We start from the raw sequence: 20,444 nt of genomic DNA, 5'->3' as shown, positions 1-20,444 counted from the left end.
TTCCTTTCCCCCTGAACCTCCCACTGTCCAATGTCCACCAATCAATTGTACTTGATGTATTTTGGAAACAGCCTGTCTGCCTCTGAGTCATCCCAAGGGATGACCTCGGGGTTTGAGCCTGTCTCACGCATCCAGGTGACACACTCCCGTTACTGTTGTCTGGTTGCGAGCAGCGCTGCATAGTGAATCAACCGTGACAATAGCAATAGCGCTTAGACTTATATACCGCTTCACGGTGCCTTTCCAGCCCTCTCTAAGCAGTTTACAGAGTCAGCCTCTTGCCCCCCAACAATCTGGGTCCTCGTTTTACCCACCTCGGAAGGACGGAAGGCTGAGTCAACTTTGAGCCTAGTGAGAATCAAATTGCAGGCCAGCAGTCAGCAGAAGTAGCCTGTGTCCACTCATAAAACATCCCTATGCCTGTTTTAGTAGTTGCCATAAAAGACAAAAAAAAAAGGTGTGGGGGAGAAGGAAGGAAGGAAATCTGGAAGAGCCGTGCAGCAGTTTGAACGCGAAAGTACATTCCAACTCTTCTCTTAAAAGATTGTAGCTAAACTACCAGAGCTTTTGCCCATGAATATATTTAATTGAAGAACGTGATTGGTGACACCCAGCCTGTGGACCTGCTCAATTGGAGAATCTGGTTTATGAGACACCCAGGGGGGAGAGGGGGAAACAGGGTCATGGGTGACTGTGAATTACGTATGCCAGAGTTGGCTTCGTACGGGGCAATGCCAGTATGTTGCCTCTTAATAAATCCTTTGAAGTTTTTTGAAGTTTGGCTCGAGAATCATGATTTAATTGGGGCGATTGCTGGAATCCTGACAGCCTGCAGTACTGCACTCTAACCAACGGCGCCACCCTGGCTCAATACCTCTTTTGTCCTTCTGCCCAATGCAGCGCGAGATCCTTCACTCCGACCTCGTCATGTGCTTCATCATCGCCGTGCTGACCTTCGCCATCAGCGCCAGCACCGTCTTCATTGCTCTTGAGGTACCTAAGACAAGAACATTGAGAGGGGTAGGGAAAGGGAGGGAGTCGTGGGGTGGGCAGTGGGTAGCGGCTTGGTGTGTGTGGGTGCAGGGGAACACTGGCGGTACAGGTAATCCTCGACTTACTACAGCTCGTGTCGTAACCGTGCAAAGTTACACCGGCACTGACTTACGGCTGTTTTTCACGCCTACGACTGTTGTGGCATCCCCAGGGTCACATGATCAAACTTCAGAGGCAACTGGCTTGTATTTTGTGATGGTTGCCACCAAAATTGTGGGTTCTTCAACAGTGGAGGTTTTTAAGAAGAGATCGGAAAACTGTCTGAAATGGTTGGTATAAGGTTTCCTGCTGGAGGGGGTGGGGTCAGACTAGAAGACCTCCAAGGTCCCATCCCACTCTGGTAATTCTGTTATTCGTGCGATCCCCTTTTGGGACCTCCTGACACGCATGGTCAGTGGGTGTTGTGGTTTGCTGGCAACCTGTGCAGCGGAATCAGACCGTGGGGAAGACACAGGGACCAGTCCAGGATTCTGGAGAGGACTCGGACGAGGGTCCTGCATCCGATGCAGGGATGGGGCAGGGGCCATCTGGCAGTCGGGTGCTGCTTCCAAAGTCTGGCAGAAGCGAGGCAGAAGAACCAGGGGAGCCTCTTCCCAGGGCGCGTATGCGCAGAGCTGCTAGAGGGTGAGAGCAGCTGAAACAAAAGGGGAAACTTGGGAGTAAGGCTGGGAGGTGATTGCCCCTCCCATGTGGTATAAAGGACAGGCAAAGGTGAAGAAACCTTTGCAGGAAGCAAAGTCGTTCGCTCTGTTCAGATTAAACATATATTCTGTGTGGAGTTTGTACTTCAGTTGGTTTTTTTACCGTTCATTTGGCACTTTAGTTGTTGGCAGCAATTCCAAGGAGAGGAAGGTGGGTGCTTATCTCAAGGAACCGTTTGGGACTCATTACGGGCTGGGAGTGAACATAATTCCCAGCGTTGAAATGAAACGAGTTGTTTTGACTAAGCGTGGGCTTAATTACGGTCTCGGGAAGCCTCGGTCAGAACAGCGGGGAAGCCAGATCCCGTGTTACTAACTTAAAACCACTTCAGTGATTCACTTCACCGTGGCCCCAAAAACAGTCGTAAAAGGGGACCGCACTTGCTTAACAGCTGCCCCACTGAACAGAAGGGCTCGACTGTCGTAAGTCAAGGACTAACTGGATGGATGGGTGGCCGTGTGTAGTGGAAGGTGTGCGAGCCCAGCTCCTGCAGGGCTGGTGTGGTTACGTGACACCCCCCCACACCACCCCCGGGGTCATAAGTTCCTTGGAGGGGAGTCCGTCGTAACTTCAAACGTTCGCGAAACGGACGGTCATAAGTCGAGGACCGCCTATAACCTTTGCATTTCTCCTTGTTCTGCCTTCCTCAGTCCGTCCTAGGCTACGTGCTCTACGCCCTGGCGGGGCTGGTGGGTTTTGTCACCCACTACCTCCTCCCGCAACTCCGTAAGCAGCTGCCCTGGTTCTGCCTCTCGCAGCCCGTCCTGAAACCCCGAGAATACAGCCAGTTTGAAGTCCGGAGTAAGTGCCACCTGGAGCGGGGCGGTGAATGGAGGGCCTGGGGAGGCTCTGGGCCGTGTGACTGTCCCGCTCATCCCCAACCCCTAGGCGTGCTGGTCGCCAGTGAAGGCAGCGGTTGGGCATCGACCGGATGCCCCCGTGTAATTTCTTGCGGGGAAAAAGGATTGTATCTAGAGCGCCGGTGTCAGCTGTGGAATGCATCGCTGCCACACAGCGGGAGAAAGCGGGAGAAAGGTTGCTTGAGTAGCTCTCAGCGGACCAAAGATCATCCTTTGGATAGTTCAAGGTTACAGAGCGTGGCGCCGAAAGAAGGAGAGCTTACGTTGTTGGGATTGGTTCACGTGATGTGGGGATGAGGGAAAAGAAGGGGATGGTTTGCCGGTTGGGACTTTGTGGGGAAGCCGGGAGAAGCTTTTAGTTCTGGAATTCCACAGAATGTGCGCCAGGTGCTCCTCTAAGAAAAGTGTTTGGAGATGACCTGCGTCTTGGAGTGACTGACAGGAGTGGATTTTCCCTGGAACGCTGACAGCAGGATCTGAGCAATTTAAAGATGGGTGGACTTCAACTCCCAACCTTCCTCAGCCAACATGGCCTCTGCCAGGAATTCTGGGAGTGGAAGTCCCACCCCTCTTGAAGCAGGCTGGCTGGGGGATTCTGGGAGTTGAAGTCCACCCATCTTAAAGCAGGCTGGCTGGGGGATTCTGGGAGTTGAAGTCCCACCCCTCTTAAAGCAGGCTGGCTGGGGGATTCTGGGAGTTGAAGTCCCCCCCCTCTTAAAGCAGTCTGGCTGGGGGATTCTGGGAATTGAAGCCTACTCCTCTTAAAGCAGGCTGGCTGGGGATTCTGGGAGTTGAAGTCCACTCCTCTTAAAGCATGCTGGCTGGGGGATTCTGGGAGTTGAAATCCACCCATCTTAAACATGCTGGCTGAGGGATTCTGGGAGTTGAAGTCCACTCCTCTTAAACATGCTGGCTGGGGGATTCTGGGAGTTGAAGTCCACCCCTCTTGAAGCAGGCTGTCTGGGGGATTCTGGGAGCTAAAACAGTGGGCTCAACTGTAGACAAGTTGTAGACCAGATTGGGAAATTGCAGAGTCGCTGGGCTTTAGCTTGTTCCAAGCGGGTTATCTGAGGCGATTTGGGATTGAAATGGGGGGAGTGAGGTGGTCTTCATCCTTTTCTCTTGGCCCCTCCTGTCCTTCCAGGCGCTGCTGAGTTGATGTGGTTTGAGAAGCTGTACGCCTGGCTGCAGTGCGTCGAGAAGTACGTCATCTACCCGGCTGTGGTGCTGAACGCCTTGACGATCGACGCCCACTGGGCCAGTGGCCCTCGGCAGGAGAAGCTCTGCATCCCGTAAGCCCATCCCATCCAGCCTGCAGTCCCACTGGCGGGGGGAGGGGCATCACAAAGGAGGCAGAGCTTATGACATCATCGTCATCATCATCATCTGACGCGCCATAATCCCTTGCCGGGTGGAGCCTGAGCAACTGAGTGAAGCTAGCAGAGTGTTTGAATGGCCGGATGCCCTTCCTGTTGCCAGTGAGGAGTTTTGTTCAGCAGATCTATTTCTCAGGGTGCCCAGAGCGAGAATAGAGCCTATGATACCACATTACAAAATGTCCAAAGGAGGAAAAAGCCTACAATGCAAGGATACCTGTATTGTTTTGCGACGTCCTGTCACACGTACAAAGGGGGGCAGAGTTTATGGACAAGGCTCCTTCTATGGGCTGGGGTGTGTGTGCAGTGGTCGGAAGGCAGGATTTCAGGCTAATTCTGCCGACTGCCAGCAGTTCGATTCTCACTGGCTCTGGGGAAAATGAGGACCCAGATTGTTGGGGGAGTAAAAGGCTGACTCTGTAAACCGCTTAGAGAGGGCTGGGAAGGCACTGTGAAGCGCTATATAAGTCTAGTGGTATTGTTATTCTATACTGTCCCTATTCCCATTCCCAATTCCCTATTCTATTCCATTCTATATTCTATTCCTATTCCTACCATTCTATTCTCTATATTTTATATTCTCTTCTCTGCTATTTTATATACATCCTATTCTCTTCTATATTCTATTCTATTCCATTCTATTCTATTCTATTCTGTTCTGTTCTGTTCTGTTCTATTCTATTCTATTCTATTCTATATTCTATATTCTATATTCTATTCTAGTCCTAGTCCCATTCCATTCTCTATATTTTATATTCTCATCTCTTCTATTTTTATATACATCCTATTCTCTTCTATATTCTATTCTATTCTATTCTATTCTATATTCCATTCTATTTCTGTTCTAGTCCTCGTCCTAATCCTAGTCCCATTCCATTCTATTCTCTATATTTTATATTCTCGTCTCTTCTATTTTTATATACATCCTATTCTCTTCTATATTCTATTCCATTCCATTCCATTCTATTCTATTCTATTCTGTTCTGTTCTGTTCTGTTCTGTTCTGTTCTGTTCTGTTCTATTCTATTCTATATTCTATATTCTATTCTAGTCCTAGTCCCATTCCATTCTCTATATTTTATATTCTCATCTCTTCTATTTTTATATACATCCTATTCTCTTCTATATTCTATTCTATTCCATTCTATTCTATTTTATTCTATATTCTATTCTAGTCCTAGTCCCATTCCATTCTATATATTTTATATTATCCTCTCTTCTATTTTTATATACATCCTCTTCTATATTCTATTCTATTCCTAATTCTGTTCTTCTTTTCTGTTAGGTTCTATCGCTGACCCCTCCCACAATAAATGGGAGGGGCAAATCTTTCAAGACTTTTCTTTCTTTCTTCCTTTCTCTTGTCTCTTGGAGAGAGGGATTGGTAACGGTTGTCGCCGTCTTTCCTCTCCCTAATCCGACCGTAGGTGCCGAGCTCTTCTCCTCACGGTGGCCGGCATGAAGCTTCTGCGGAGTTCCTTCTGCTGCCCCCCACAGCAGTACGTCACCCTGGGCTTCACCGTCCTCTTCTTCCAGTTCGACTACAAACAGTATTCGGAGGGTTTCCTCACCGACTACTTCATCATGTCGATCCTCTTTAGCAAGGTGGGTGCTGGTTTGGGCCTCTCCCCACCCCCCACCCCTCTTTGTGCCTCGAACGCAGGTCTCCAAACTTGGCCACTTTTAAGGCTTGTGGACTTCAACTCCCAGGATTCTCCAGCCAGCTGGCTCTGAGGTATTTTGGGAGTTGAAGTCCAGAAGTCTTCAAGTTTCCAAGTTTGGAGACCTCCGGTCTAAGGTCTCCTGCTTGAGCAGGGGGTTAGACTAGAAGACCTCCAAGGTCCCCTCCATTTCTGTTCTGATTGAAACGGTCTAGGGCAGAGGTCTCCAAACTTGGCAACTTTAAGGCTTGTGGACTTCAACTCCCAGAATTCCTCAGCCAGCCATCCACCACTCCCTCCCCCCTCTCTCTTTAGCCTCTCTTTCTTCCAACTCCTTTTCTTGGAGGACCATGCACAGAAGGGCTACCAGCTATGCTGGCTGGAGAATTCTGGGAGTTGAAGTCCACAAGTCTTAAAGTTGCCAAGTTTGGAGACCTCCGGTCTAAGGTCTCCTGCTTGAGCAGGGGGTTGGACTAGAAGACCTCCACGGTCCCCTCCATTTCTATTCTGATTGAAATGGTCTAGGTTAGAGGTCCCAAACTCCCAGAATTCCTCAGCCAGCTATGTTGAAGCCCACAAGTCTTAAAAGTTGCCAAGTTTGGAGGTCCCTGATCTAAGAGGAAGAGACCCCGTGGCCCGCAGAGATTTCCAGCTGTGCTTGGGGTTTGTGGATATGCAGGTAGTCCTCAACTTTCTCTTTTTCTCCCCTCTCTGTGGTTTTCGTTGTTTCTCTTCCCCAGCTGTGGGACCTGCTGTACAAGCTCCGGTTCGTCCTCACCTACATCGCCCCCTGGCAGATCACCTGGGGCTCCGCCTTCCACGCCTTTGCCCAGCCCTTCGCCGTGCCACGTATCCTTTTCCGAGACGGGGAGGAAGGAACTGGTCTGCCTTCCCTGGCTAAAACCAAAGGAACAGTTAACCTGTGGAACTCGGGGCCTCGAGAAATTTTGAAGAGAGCATTTGTTTATTTGTTTGGGTGTTTATGTATTTATTTATGAAGCCAAGAAGGGAAGGAAGGAAGGAAGGGATTGCAGGAGGGAGGAAGGAAGGGATTGCAGGAGGGAGGGAGGGAGAGAGGAGAGAGAAAGGAAGGAAGGAGAGGTTGGGAGGGAAGGAAGGAAGGAAGGAAGAAAGCAGCAAGAGGGAAGGAAGGAAGGAAGGAAGGATGGATGGAAGGAAGGAATTTTCAGGTTACAGTTCTGCCCTGGACTCAGCTTTCTTTTCTTTTAACCCAGTTTTTTGGCAACTTTAAGATGGCTGGACTTCTGTCTGCAAAAGTTGATGGAACGAGCCGAGATGGCTCAATTGATCGCTTTGAATAAAGAATAGGGAAAAAAAAAGTTTCGATGCTATTATCTTATTCTCCTGCACCAAAGGGAGTCAGAAATCAATTCCTTTTCTTTCTTTCTTCCCTTCTTTCCCCTTTCCTATTTTTCCCTTTATACTTTTGTATTTTATACTATAAACTTTTTTTTTTTTTTTAAAAAAAAGAAAAGATGGCTGGGCTTCAACTCCCAGAATTCCCCAGCCAGCCGTGAAGAATTAAGTCCACCCATCTTAAACGTTGTCAAGGTTGGGAAGCACTTGTCCTGGGTTCAGATCTCTCTCCAGCTCATTCCTTCTGCCTATGACAGAGATTTGGAAATAAAACCTGGGTTATCTCTGGCTTGTTTGACGTGTCCTTAACCCTTGCCTGGGCCCAGATTCAGCCATGTTGTTCCTCCAGGCTGTTCTCTCTGCGTTGTTCTCCACGCCTCTCAACCCGTTGCTGGGCAGTGCTGTCTTCATCATGTCTTACGCTCGCCCAGTCAAATTTTGGGAGCGCGATTACAAGTGAGTCGGGAATATTTATTTTATTCGTTTGTTTGTTTGTTTGTTTTTGTCAAACGTGTACAAGATAACAAGCATAGACAAGAACATAAACAAGAACAAAGAGAATAAATCAGAGGTGGGTATTCAGCCGGTTTGGACCAGTTCTGGAGAACCGGTAGCGGAAATTTTGAGTAGTTGGGAGAACCGGCAAATCCCGCCTCTGACTGGCCCCGCCCCCATATCTATTCTCCACCTCCCGAGTCCCAGCTGATTGGCTGGGTCTTCTTTGGTTGCCCTGCACAGGAGAACGGAGCTGGAAAGCAGGTTAATGGGCTGAGGAGGGAATGGGGATTTTGCAGTAACCTTCCCCGCCACGCCCACCAAGCCACGCTCACAGAATCGGTAGTAAAAAAAATTGAATCCCACCACGGTTGTGGCCTTGTGTTTGACACCCCTGTTGTACATGAAGGGCGACCTAAAGTCTGTGTTCAGTCTACAATCAGCATCATGAAATCGGATTGATGAGGTGTCTCTCTCAATTTATCGCATCGAATTGGGCGATCAGATGCAGGTTGCAATTCTTCAGACATCCACTAAGGGGCAGAAGCATTCTTGTTGAATAGAATATGGAGTGGAATGCAATAGAATAGAGAATGAAAGAATAGAATAAAACAGAATAGAATAGAACAGAACAGAACAGAACAGAACAGAACAGAACAGGCAGAGGGAAAGGAAAATACGATTAAAAGGGGAAAAAAAGAAAGACCGGGAAAACTTAGAAAAGGGAAAGCTGGCTAAAATTAAAAGAAATGTTAAGGCCAAGAGATTTAGAGATAAGGGTTAGGGATAATATAAGGGGGATACCACATGGGAATATGTGTTAGTATTTTTCCTTTCTTTTTATTGGAAATATAGATGGGGAAGTTTGAAATTTAAACGTTGCTGGGAAACACTTTATCATATAACTATATAACTATATATATATATATGTTAGTATATGAATTTTACTGTTAACCTTTTTTTTTGCATATATATATATATATATGTGTGTGTTTTCTGAGGTTCTCATGGGTATTTGTATGTGGATCTTTGTTTGGGTTTTCTCCGCGTAAGATTCGAAGTATCTAGGCAACGTTTCGATGAAGTCTCATTCATCGCCTTCAGGCTTGTGTCTTCGGCTCTGTGCTTCTCAGAGTGATATGAGCTTGCAGCTGCTTCTTCCTTTTAACTGCTAGTGGGGTGTGACTTGATTGGGTGGGGGCTTGGCTGTGTTCTGATTGGGTGGGGTGTGTTCTCATTGGTAGGAGGGTTGGCCGTGTTCTGATTGGCTGGAGGCGTGTTCTGTTCAGGTGGGGGCTTGGTTGTGCTCAGGTTAGTCTTAGTTGCTGGGGATTTGAGCTGGTGAGCTGTGATCCTGCTGTTTGGCTTCGAGTTCGTGGTCGTGCCGCATCTTCATGGTGGGTGTCAGTTTGCTTCATGTATGGCTCGGAGGGTTTTGAAGTGGGTAGTGATGCAGTTGAGTGCGGCTTTGAGCCTGTGGTCGTGTCTCATCTCAACTCACACCCACACAGAAGATGAGACACGACCACAGACCAGAAGCCAATGAGAACACACCCCCACCCAATCAGAACACAGCCAAGCCCCCACCCAATCAAGTCACACCCCCACTAGCAGTTAAAAGGAAGAAGCAGCTGCAAGCTCACATCACTCTGAGAAGCACAGAGCCGAAGACACAAGCCTGAAGATGATGAATGAGACTTCATCGAAACGCGCTCAGATACTTCGAATCTTACGTGGGAGAAAACCCGAACAACCAAAGATCCATATATATATTATTTAATGGATAATAGAAATGTACAATGTATTTTATTACGATTAAAATAGGAAATGAAAAACTATTGAATTACATAGATTGAGGGGATATACCATGTGGATCCTAAATATATTTATCTTTTTTTTACTCTTTTCAAATTGTTTATTATATGCTGGTCTAGAGAAAGCGAAGGATGACAATGATGTATGTAAAATAAAATAGGTGGTAAGCTGAAAATGGAAATAATAAGGGGATGAAGAATAGAAAATATATGTATGAATGGAATGGTAATTATATCAAATCAATGAATTGAAATATGAAATGGAAATCTATTTAAAGATAAGTAGGATGGATAATGACTTGAGGTGATATTATATAAGATAGATGAAAATGTAAGTATGACTATACAATACAATAACAACAACACAACACAACACAATACTTGCCTCTTCCTGATCTAATCTGCTTCCTTCCTTCTTCCCAGCACCAAGAGAGTGGATCATTCAAACACCCGACTGTCTACCCAGCTTGACCGCAACCCCGGTAGGTTATCGGACAGCCCATACAGTGGGCAATCACGCAAGGGAAGAGATGGGTACACGTAATCCTTGATTTAGGACCGTTTGCTTAACGATCGTTTGAAGTTACAGCAGACCCCCTCAAAAAGCACGTAACGATTCAGTTCTGACATTCCGAGGGCCATTGCTCTCACGGTCATGTGCCGATTTTGTGGGATGCCGTTAACGGCCATGAATGTGGGGATGGGGGCACTTTTTTCAGGGCTGTTGTGACTTCCAACACTCGTTTTTAAAAAATGTAAGTTCGAGGACCATCTGCAGATCTTCTTTTAACGACTCCATAATCCCTTGCGGGGCGGAGTCCGGGCGACTGAATGGAGCTGTGTATTGAATGGCCGGTTGCCCTTCCTGTTGCCAGCATGGAGTTATATATTCAGCAGATGTATTCTTATTTGTGCCCAGAGGGAGAAAATATCTGCCTCTACCTAGGATCAAACTCACAGCCTCCTGATAGGGAGGCGAGTGCTCCGCCTCTAGGCCACCGCACCCTGAGGTCCACCTGCAGATCTTCCAGAGGAAATGAAGCCGGCTGCTCCTTTCTCCGGAGTGCTTGGCTCACCCGCTCCTTTGCTTCTGCCATCCTGCAGGTGCCGATGACAACAACCTGAACTCCATCTTTTACGAGCACCTGACCCGCTCGTTGCAACACACCCTCTGCGGGGACCTGGTGTTGGGGCGCTGGGGCAACTACACCACGGGGGACTGTTTCATCCTGGCCTCGGATTACCTGAACAGCCTCGTCCACCTCATCGAGATCGGAAACGGCCTGGTCACCTTCCAGCTGCGAGGCCTCGAATTCCGCGGTGAGCCGAGGGGGGAGCTGCGGTTGGGTGGGCGGGCGGTCGAGGTAACCAGAGAAGATTTTTCCAGACAAATGCAAACTAGCCGTGCCTCTTAACAACAAATCCATCTCATAATCAAGTAAGACCCCCAAATCAAAGTTTTTTATTTTTTTCCCCCCGCACCTCAAGCACAAAATCCAGAAGCGGCCTCCATGTAGCGACAAAAGTACTGATAGTCTTTGATTTGGATCAAAACTGGGCAGGGAACCGGCGGCTGGGATTTTTGAATCCTGTGTGGTTGTGAATTGAAATGTCCTTCCCTTTTCGTGCATAAAGCAAGGATACTTTTTGGAGTAAAGAGTCGTATGTTAATTCAGAAAATAGACACGAAACTAGAAAAAAAACTTTTCTTTTGGGTTTAAGGGGAAAAAAAGACTTGGGAAACAACAACAAAAATACGGAACTTAGTTTACTTTACTTTATTGTCATTGCACCTCATACAACGAAATTAAATAGCAATATAATTTTATTATATACCGCCTTATAGTGCTTTCCAGCCCTCTCTAAGCGGTGTACAGAGTCGGCCTCTTGCCCCCCAACAGTCTGGCTCCTCATTTTACTGACCTTGGAAGGACGGAAGGCTGAGTCAACCTGGAGCCTTTTAGGATTGAACTGCCGACTGTGGGCAGAGTTCGTTTGCAACTCTGCATTCTAACTGAAAGGAAAGGAATAGCAATAGCAATAGCACTTCTGCCGCTTCACAGTGCTTTTACAACACTGGGAAGGAAGGAAAGGAAGGAAGGAAGGAAGGAAGGAAGGAAGGAAAGTAATAGCAATAGCACTTATACCGCTTCACAGTGCTTTTACAACACTGGGGAGGAGGGAAGAAAGGAAAGAAGGAAAGAAAACAATAGCAATAGCCCTTAGACTTATATACCACTTCACAGTGCCTTCATAGCCCTCTCTAAGTGGTTTACAGAGTCAGCCTCTTGCCCCCAACAATCTGGGTCCTCATTTTACCCACCTCGGAAGGACGGAAGGCTGAGTCAACCTTGAGCCTGGTGGGATTCGATCTGCCAAATTGCCGTAGGAGTAGCTTGCAGTACTGCACTCTAACCACCCAGGCTCCTTCTTCCGTCTTATGTAATGCCATCTTCGGTGTACATTATGACTCTGAGAATAAAACACAAACCCACATCCTTCACATTCTATACAGTTGAATTGACGGCCCCTGGCGTTGCATTCCTATTGCACTAGAGGCAGTGGAGTTTGGCTCTTACTTATGTCGATGGCGGCAAGACGCCTGTGCGCCATCTCATATCTCAGCCAGAAACTTTTTAACTACGTTTTTTTTAAAAAAAAAAAACCTTTTTTTTCCCCCAGGAACGTACTGCCAGCAGCGGGAGGTGGAGGCCATCACGGAAGGCGTGGAAGAGGACGAAGCCTGTTGCTGCTGTGAGCCGGGCCACCTTCCCCGCATGCTGAGCTTCAACGCGGCCTTCGGGCAGCGCTGGCTGGCTTGGGAAGTGGCCGCCACCAAGTACGTCCTGGAGGGTTACAGCATCAGCGACAACAACGCGGCCTCCATGCTCCAGGTGTTCGACCTGCGGAAGATCCTCATCACGTACTACGTGAAGGTGAGGAGCCTCGCCCTGCCCCCTCCGCCCCAGGGGGGCTTTTGTCACACCGGGATCCGGATCTCTCTCGGTGTGAGAAAAGATTTTGTTTGGAGCCTCCGGAGGTTTAGGGTGGCTTGAGCATAACATGAGCTCGACCACTGTTCTTTTAAAATCTTGTTTTACACTTTGCTGTGATTAGCAAGCCCAAGTGGAGATTAAATGTTTAACCCTTTAACACTTCTCTTCCTTTCCTTTTTACCTTCCTTTCTTCTGATCTCCCCTTTCCTCCTTCCTTTCCTTCCTTCTCCTCTTACCTCCCTCCTCCTTTCCTTTCCTTCCTCCATCTTTCCCTCCCTCCTTCCCATTCTCTTCCTTCCCTCCCTCCTTCCTTCCTTCCTTCCTATCATCTTCCCTCCCATTCTCCCCTCTTCCCTCTCTCCCTCCCTTATCTTCCCTCCCCCTTTCCCTCCCTCCCTCCCATTCTCTTCCTTCTTCCTTCCTTCCCTCCTTCCTGTCATCTTCCCTCCCCATATTCCTTCCTCCCTTCCATCCATCCATCCATCCCATTCTCTTCCTTCTTTCCCACCTATCTCTCCTCCCTCCCTCCCTTCCTCTCTCCCTCCCTGGCCCCTTTCCTCTCCCCCCGCAGAGCATCATCTACTACGTGACCTGCTCCCCGAAGCTGGAGGAGTGGATGGGGAACGAAGGCATCCAGGAAGCCCTCCGGCCTTGCACCGCCCTCAACTACGCTGACAGCGACCCCACCTTCAACCTGAACATCGACGAGGACTACGACCACCGCATGGCGGGGATCTCCCTGGCTTCCTTCTGCAACATCTACCTCGACTGGATTCAGTACTGCGCCGGGCGCAGGGAGAAGGTGCAGTCGGGGGCCGGAGGGAAGAGAGGCAGCGTGGGGGGCAGGATTACCTGAGATGACCCGGTTCGGGAACTCGGCAGGCCCTCCCAATTTCTGGAGAGCGGGTCCACAATGCCCCTTAAAATTCACCTCCCGCCTGTCACCTTCCTCCCTCTTGCAGGCCGTGGACCGGGAGTGGAATTCCCGCCTGGTCACCCTGTGCTTCGGGCTTTGCATCCTGGGCCGCAGAGCCCTGGGAACTGCCTCCCACAGCATGTCAGCCAGGTGAGAGGGAGCCCACGTTCAGGGGTGGGATTCAGATTTCTTAACAGCCGGTTCTGTGGGCCTGGCCTAATTTGTGGGTGTGGCTTGGTGGTCACGTGACCGGCTGGGCGTGGCTGGTGTGTAAATATTGTAAATGTTTATGTAAAGATTGAATTTTTTATTTTAAAAAAAGAGCAACTTTTACCCAAAACCAGGCAAAGCAGGCAGGCAGATGGAGTTGCTCCCAGAATCACAGATTCACTCAGAGATCTACCTTTCTGCAATCTGCTGCCTGAGTCTGTCACCTAAAATTTGCTAGCAAGCAAACTCACAAAATTGACTCACAACACACCATGTATGTAAATACTGAAATTTTTATTAAAAAGGAGCAACTTTTACCCAAAACCAGGCAAAGCAGGCAGGCAGATTGAGTTGCTCCCAGAATCGCAGATTCACTCAGAGATCTTCCTTTCTGCAATCTGCTGCCTGAGTCTGCACTGAAAAAATAGCAGCTTCGGTCCTAAGGAAGGTTCAGCTCTGCTCTTAGATGAGCTAGAAAGCAAGAAGTCCAACGATTTCCTGCTTTCTAGCTAATCTAAATCTCCCGGCACAGCTGATGGTCGGGAGTTAAAAAAAGGAAAAATAGCAACTTACCCAAAATTAGGGGAAGGCACTAGGTGGGCACGTTTGATGGTGTGCATGCCAGGTAAGCAGTGAGGGGGCGGGGCGGGGCAGGGCGGGACCAGCCAGTGGCGCGACTTGCCGCTTCTCCGAACTGCGCAGAATCGTAACAACCGGTTCTATAGAACTGGTCCGAGCAGGTAGAACCCCACCCCTGCTCATATGTCCTTTTTTCTCCTGACACGGGTGCAAAAGCTACGCAAGCCGGCATTGACTCCACGTGGTTTTCCAAGAGGGGCCAATAGGATAATCCAACGTGTTAATATTTAATTACGGAGATGTTTTTCTCCAGCCTTCTCAGGATGAGCTTGGACTATAGATTCCATCATCCCTGGCCATTTAACCGGGGCGTGGTACAGCCTTGTAGTCCATCGGCTTCACGGGCGTCTATGCTGAGAGGCGGAATTAGCACAAAACAGCTGCTAAGAGTGGTGCAGGTGGCCTAGAGGGGGCGCTCTGGCTTCACAATCAGGAGGCTACGAGTTTGATCCTAGGTAGAGGCAGGTATTTCTCTCTCTGGGCACGATGCGAATATATCTGCCAAACAAAACTCCGCATTGGCAACAGGAAGGGCATCCGGCCAGTAAACCGTTGCTAGCTCCAGCCTGCAAAGGATTACAGGGGTCATTAAACGACAAAAAAGACCGAAAATCGCTAAAATAACATTCGGCTGTTCATTGTTTCATGTTGGAATTCATTTCATTTCTTAAGAAAAATCCCTTCATCAAGAGTTGTTCAGGCCCCGGTCTCCTTTTTTCATTGGCCTCACAACCAGCTGACGAGCCTTTGGATACAAGCCGCCAGATGTTGCAGCAGCGCAGGCCTGCGAGGCTGTTGTCTCAACATCTGTGAAGGGCACTGCTTGGAAGAAAAAGTTTGAAGGCTACCCACCTTGATAAACCGGTGATAAGGAGGCACGGGCCAATCGGAGCCTTGGATCACCTCTTCCATAGTCCCTGTCCCTCGGGGCCAGCAGTCTGAAACATCTGGAAAGCCCTGGATGAATAGAAGGGAATGTTTTTAGCTCAGGCTCTGGCTTGGTTCTCTGTGAGCTTGGGTGGCTTTCTTGCAGACGTTTCATGACCACACTAGGTAACATCATCAGTGTTAGAAGGGAGTGGGGTGTGCAGAGGCGGGGAGGAGGGGAGCAGGAGACAGGCTGTGGGTCCTTGGGGCTTTCTGAACCGTGTGGCTTTCTTGCAGATGTTTCACAATCTCACCGGATCACATCGACACCGCATTGACACTAATCAGTGCACCAGGGCAGTTAAAACATGGATGGTGTTAACTAGTTTGGTAATGAAATGTCTGCAAGAAAACCACCAACCACCAGTCGTCATCCTACTCTTCTTCCTCCCCTCTCCTTCCTTCCCTCTTTCCCCACCTTCCTCTCGGTTCTATTCCCTTTCAACACTGATGATGTTACCTAGTTTGGTCATGAAACGTCTGCGAGAAGAGCACCAAGGACCCCACAAGAGAATATTGGTACCTTGAGGATTTGAACTGGTTTGGGTGCTCTCTGTGCTTGGTAGTTTTCCTTCAGACGTCTCACGATCCTTCTAGGTAACATTATCAGTGTTAACAGGGAGCGGGGTTTGCTTTCTCTTCTCCCCCCACCCGTGTCACTGAGGGATGTTCCCTGTCTCGATAATGAACCATCTGGCAGGAAAACCACCAAGCTCAGAGAGCACCAAGCACAGTCCTCCTCCTCCTCCTCCTCACTCTGCACACACTCCTCCCTTCCAGCACTGATAGCATTGCCTAGTTGGGTCATGAAACGTCTGCAGGAAAACCACCAAGCTCAGAGAGCACCAAGGATCCCATTACATTGGGTTGTCTTGGTGTAACCTTGCCGTGGTCTCTTTCCGTAGCCTGGAGCCCTTCCTTTACGGTTTGCATGCCCTGTTCAAGGGCGACTTCCGAATCACGTCGCCCCGGGACGAATGGGTCTTTGCCGATATGGATCTTTTGCACCAGGTGGTGGCGCCTGGCGTGCGCATGTCCCTGAAGCTGCATCAGGTAAATCCAGGCCTTTCCGGTTCTTTTTACTCTGGAATCGTTTGGTGAGCTGCAAAGTTGCCTTGTTTTGAGTGGGAGGGAAGTAGAAATGCTTGAGAAAGCCCGTTTGGGGTACTAGGGAAGCTACCTGGCTAGCAAATGGGAGACTGTGAGTTCTAGTTCTGGTTTGGGCATGAAAGCCAGCTGGGTGACCTTGGGCCAATCACCAGGAGACAGTGAGTTCTAGTCCTGCCTTAGGCATGAAAGCCAGCTGGGTGACCTTGGGCCAGTTACCAGAAGGTGATAAATTCTAGTGCCACAATAGATACGAAAACCAGCTAAGTGGTTTTGGGCCAGTCACTAGGAGACGTTCTTGTTCCAAATTAGCCATAAAATCCAGCTGGATGACCTCAGGCCAATCACCGGGAGACAGTGAGTTCTAATTCTGCCTTGGGCATGAAAGCCAGTCAAAGAAAACTGCTGGGATTCGTCCAGGAGAATTGGACACGATTGAATGGAAGAAAAAGGAAAAAGAAATGCTGTGTGTGTGTGTGTGTGTGTGTGTGTAAATCCACAAAATACCTGGCAGTTCATCAAAGTTGATGCAGGGGCACCGCTGAGGATTCTGGGAGTCGAAGTCTGCCGATCGATAAGTGCTGCAAAAGGTGGAATTCTGGGAATTGGGGATGGTCTTCCCAGGAGATGGAGGGGTGGGTGGTTCTCCCCTCTCCCCCCCATAGACGTGACCCCTCCCTCCCTCCTTTGCAAGGACCACTTCACCTCCCCGGATGAATACGACGACCTGGCGGTGCTGTACGATGCCATCAAGTCCAACAAGGAGAAAATGGTGATTTCCCACGAGGGGGACCCCGCTTGGCGTAGCGCCATCCTCACCAACACGCCCGCCCTGCTGGCCCTTCGCCACGTGATGGACGACGCCAGCGACGAGTATAAGATCATCATGCTCAACAAGAGATACCTGGGCTTTCGGGTCATCAAGGTGGGGCAAACCGAGATTGGCAGAGACCACATCTATCTCCATCCATCCATCCATCCATCCATCATCTATCTATCCATCCTCTGTCTGACTATTCCTCCATCCATCCATCCATCATCTATCTATCCATCCTCTGTCTGACTATTCCTCCATCCATCCATCCATCCATCGATTATCCATCCATCCATCCACTGTCTGTCTGTCTATCTATCTCTATATCTGTCTGTCTGTCTATTCATCTAATACATCCATCCATCTATTATCTCTCTTTCAACTGTGTATCTCATTTATCATCATCTCTATCTATCATCTCTATGTCTGTCTGTCTGTGTCTATCATGTCTATATCAATCTCTATCCCTCCATATCTATCTATCTATCTATCTATCTATCTATCTATCTATCTATCTGTCTATCTCCATCCATATCTATCCATCCATCCATCCATCCATCCATCATCATCTCTCTCAATTCTCTGTATCTCCTTTATCTATCATCTCTATCTCATCTATCTCTCTCTGTCTGTGTCTATCTATCGTGTCTATATCTATCCATATGTATTTATCCACCCATCCATATCATATCTGTCTGTCTGTCTGTGTCCATCCATCCATCCATCCATCCATCCAATCTTCCCTTCTGTTCCTTCTCTGGCCCAGGTGAACAGGGAATGTGTGCGAGGCTTGTGGGCCGGGCAGCAGCAGGAGCTGGTCTTCCTCCGGAACCGGAACCCGGAACGTGGCAGCATCCAGAACGCCAAGCAGGCACTGCGCAACATGATCAACTCCTCCTGCGACCAGCCCATCGGCTACCCCATCTACGTCTCCCCGCTGACCACATCCTACGCTGGCAGCCACCCCCAGCTGCGCTCGCTCTGGGGCGGCCCCATCAGCCTGCACAACATCTCCGCCTGGTTCATTCGGAGCTGGGAGAGGTGAGGCAGGGAAACCCTGCACACTCAGTGGGATTCAGGTTTTGTGGGCGTGGCTTATGTGGTGGGCGTGCCTTGGTGGTCATGTGACTGGGTGGACGTGGCTTGGGGGTCATGTTATTGGCTGGGCGTGGCCAACTCAACATCACTCACATCAAGGCACGCATTTCCTCGCCTGGCCTCTCGTGACTGTGGGGATGCTGCAACCGTCGTAAGTGTGAAAAATGGTCATAAGTCACTTTTTTCAGTGCCATTGTAACTTTGAACGGTCACTCCACACAAGCAAAGTGCCAGCAAAGGAGGGGAATAAAACTCCAGAGAAGTTCCCAAGACAGGAAATCTAGTCCCGCCAAGAACGTAATAAGGGTTGACGGAGAGGCAGTTTCTGTAAGCAACCCCAGAATGTTTCCTTCCTGCCTTCCTTACAGGATTAGCCCAGTAATTTCTTCTAACAACCGGTTCTCCCAACTGCTTAGAGTGTTAACAACCGGTTCTAGCGAATAGGGGTGAACTGGTAGAATCCCACTCCTGACCCACAACCGAGGAAGGAAAGGAAGGAAAAACATTAGTCCAGTAACAGGTCCGATCCAGTGGTGGGATTCAAAAATTTTACTACCGGTCCTGTGGGCAACCAAGATGCTTAGGGAACTGGAGGCTAAAACATATAAAGAACGGTTGCTGGAACTGGATATGTCTAGTTTAATGAAAAGAAGGATTAGGGGTGACATAATAGCAGTCTTCCAATATTTGAGGTGTTTCCACAAAGAAGAGGAAGGGGTCAAGCTATTCTCCAAAGCAACAGAAGGCAGGACAAGAAGCAACGGATGGAAACTAATCAAGGAGAAAAGCAACCTAGAACTAAGGAGTAGTTTACTAACAGTGAGAATATTTAACCAGTGGAACAACTTGCCACTAGAAGTTGTGGGTGCTCCATCACTGGAGGTTTTCAAGAAGAGGCTGAACGGCCATTTTGTCTCCAATGGGGTAGGGTTTCCTGCCTGAGCAGGGGGTTGGACTAGGTGGTCTCCAAGGTCCCTTCCGACTCTGTTCTCCTCTGCCCTGCAGGTTGCAGAAAGGCTGCGGAGCCGGCTGCAACAGCGGAGGCAACATTGAGGATTCAGACTGTGGTGGGGGCTCATCTCTCAGCAATAACCCCGCCGGGCACAGCGGGCAGGGCCCCGGGAGCACGGCTCACAACCCCGGGCCACCGCCGGCCAACCCCACCGAGACGGGGGCCACGGCTGCCCAATCTCAGGCAGGTAAGAAAAACCGCCGGGGTTGGGGCGAACTTGCCAGGCTCGATTTAAAGCCGAGGTGTCCAACCTTGGCAACTTTTCAAGACTGATGGACTTCCAACTCCCAGAAGTCCTCCAGCCAGCGCGTCTACTTCCAAGTTGGCAGAAGCCGGAGCGTGGGACGGGAGCTCAGCCCGTCCCGCAACCGGGTCTTGAACGCGCCAGCCTGCTGATGGTCAGCCCAGCATCCCAACCACGTGAGCCGCCGCCTGCCCCTCCCAAGACCGCCGTGACCACCCGTGCCTTGTTCTCTCGCCCGCAGAATCCGATCCCAGCCTTCCTCCTCCAAACCAGAGCTGGCTGGTCCAGCCCCAGCTAAGCCAGACCGATGGACGCGCCCCGCCGACCCCCGCCGCCTCGTGGCCTCCGGGCCCCCATTTCCTGGGAAGCCAGCTTTCCTGCGCCAGCTCCTTGGCTTCCGTGGCCGAGGGCACAGGACGTACCCCTCTGCCCCTCCACCCCAGCCTCGGGACTCTCTCCCCTTTTGTCTACGAGGGTCTCTGCAGCAAGTGGAGCCTGCCAGCCCGCAAAGGACTGAACGGATTAGGGGGCAGCGAGAGCGAATTCCCACCTGGCACTCCGCCTCCCCACACGATGGACAGCTCTTCTTTAGCGTCTAACGCGGCTGCTGCTGCCTTGGGGACACTCAGCATTGGAGGGAGCCCTAAAACTCAGGTAGGTCACACACACACCCCCCATTCCTTTTACACCATTCCTTTTTTTAAGAAAAGAAAACGGGGACTCCCACATATAAGAGGCCGCCGGACTCTTTGTCAATCATTAGGCACATTCCCCATTTTTTAATCAGCTACTGAGTCCCGTGGGGATGCATTGGTCAGAGTACACTATTGCGGGTCAATTCTGCCCACTGCCGGCAGTTCGATCCTGACCGGCTCGAGGTTGACTCAGCCGTCCGTCCTTCCGAGGTGGGTAAAATGATGAAGACCCCGATGGTTGGGGACCAGAGGCTGACTCTGTAAACCGCTTTGAGGGGGCTGGAAAGACACTATGAAAAAGTGCTTTGCCTATAAGTGCTATTGCTATTCTCTTTTATTTTCTATTCTCTTCTATTTTCTCTTCTCTATTATTTTTTATTTTCCAATTCCTATTGGTATTCTACTCTGTTCTATTTCTTCCAATATTTATTCTGTTCTGTTCTGTTCT

At 49.4% G+C, this 20,444-nt stretch overlaps 1 protein-coding gene across 1 annotated transcript in view; it reads left to right on the top strand.

The window, feature by feature from the left end:
- PCNX3 (pecanex 3) overlaps positions 1 to 20,444 on the top strand; it is a 55,721-nt gene that overhangs the window by 33,615 nt on the left and 1,662 nt on the right. The window contains 16 exon segments of the mRNA XM_087914120.1: positions 901 to 993; positions 2,406 to 2,556; positions 3,760 to 3,907; positions 5,419 to 5,596; positions 6,393 to 6,501; positions 7,356 to 7,485; positions 9,762 to 9,820; positions 10,443 to 10,658; positions 12,021 to 12,274; positions 12,906 to 13,136; positions 13,297 to 13,400; positions 15,932 to 16,079; positions 16,828 to 17,058; positions 17,714 to 17,988; positions 19,051 to 19,244; positions 19,543 to 19,955. Coding sequence (XP_087770246.1) covers positions 901 to 993; positions 2,406 to 2,556; positions 3,760 to 3,907; positions 5,419 to 5,596; positions 6,393 to 6,501; positions 7,356 to 7,485; positions 9,762 to 9,820; positions 10,443 to 10,658; positions 12,021 to 12,274; positions 12,906 to 13,136; positions 13,297 to 13,400; positions 15,932 to 16,079; positions 16,828 to 17,058; positions 17,714 to 17,988; positions 19,051 to 19,244; positions 19,543 to 19,955 — 2,934 coding nt within the window.

Source organism: Pseudonaja textilis, chromosome 16 (genome assembly GCF_049901715.1).
Source record: "Pseudonaja textilis isolate UNSWEBS1 chromosome 16, rPseTex1.2, whole genome shotgun sequence".
In the NCBI taxonomy this organism is placed as follows: domain Eukaryota; kingdom Metazoa; phylum Chordata; class Lepidosauria; order Squamata; family Elapidae; genus Pseudonaja; species Pseudonaja textilis.
The sequence above is the reverse complement of the archived record's forward strand: the minus strand, read 5'-3'. Positions and strand labels throughout refer to the sequence as shown.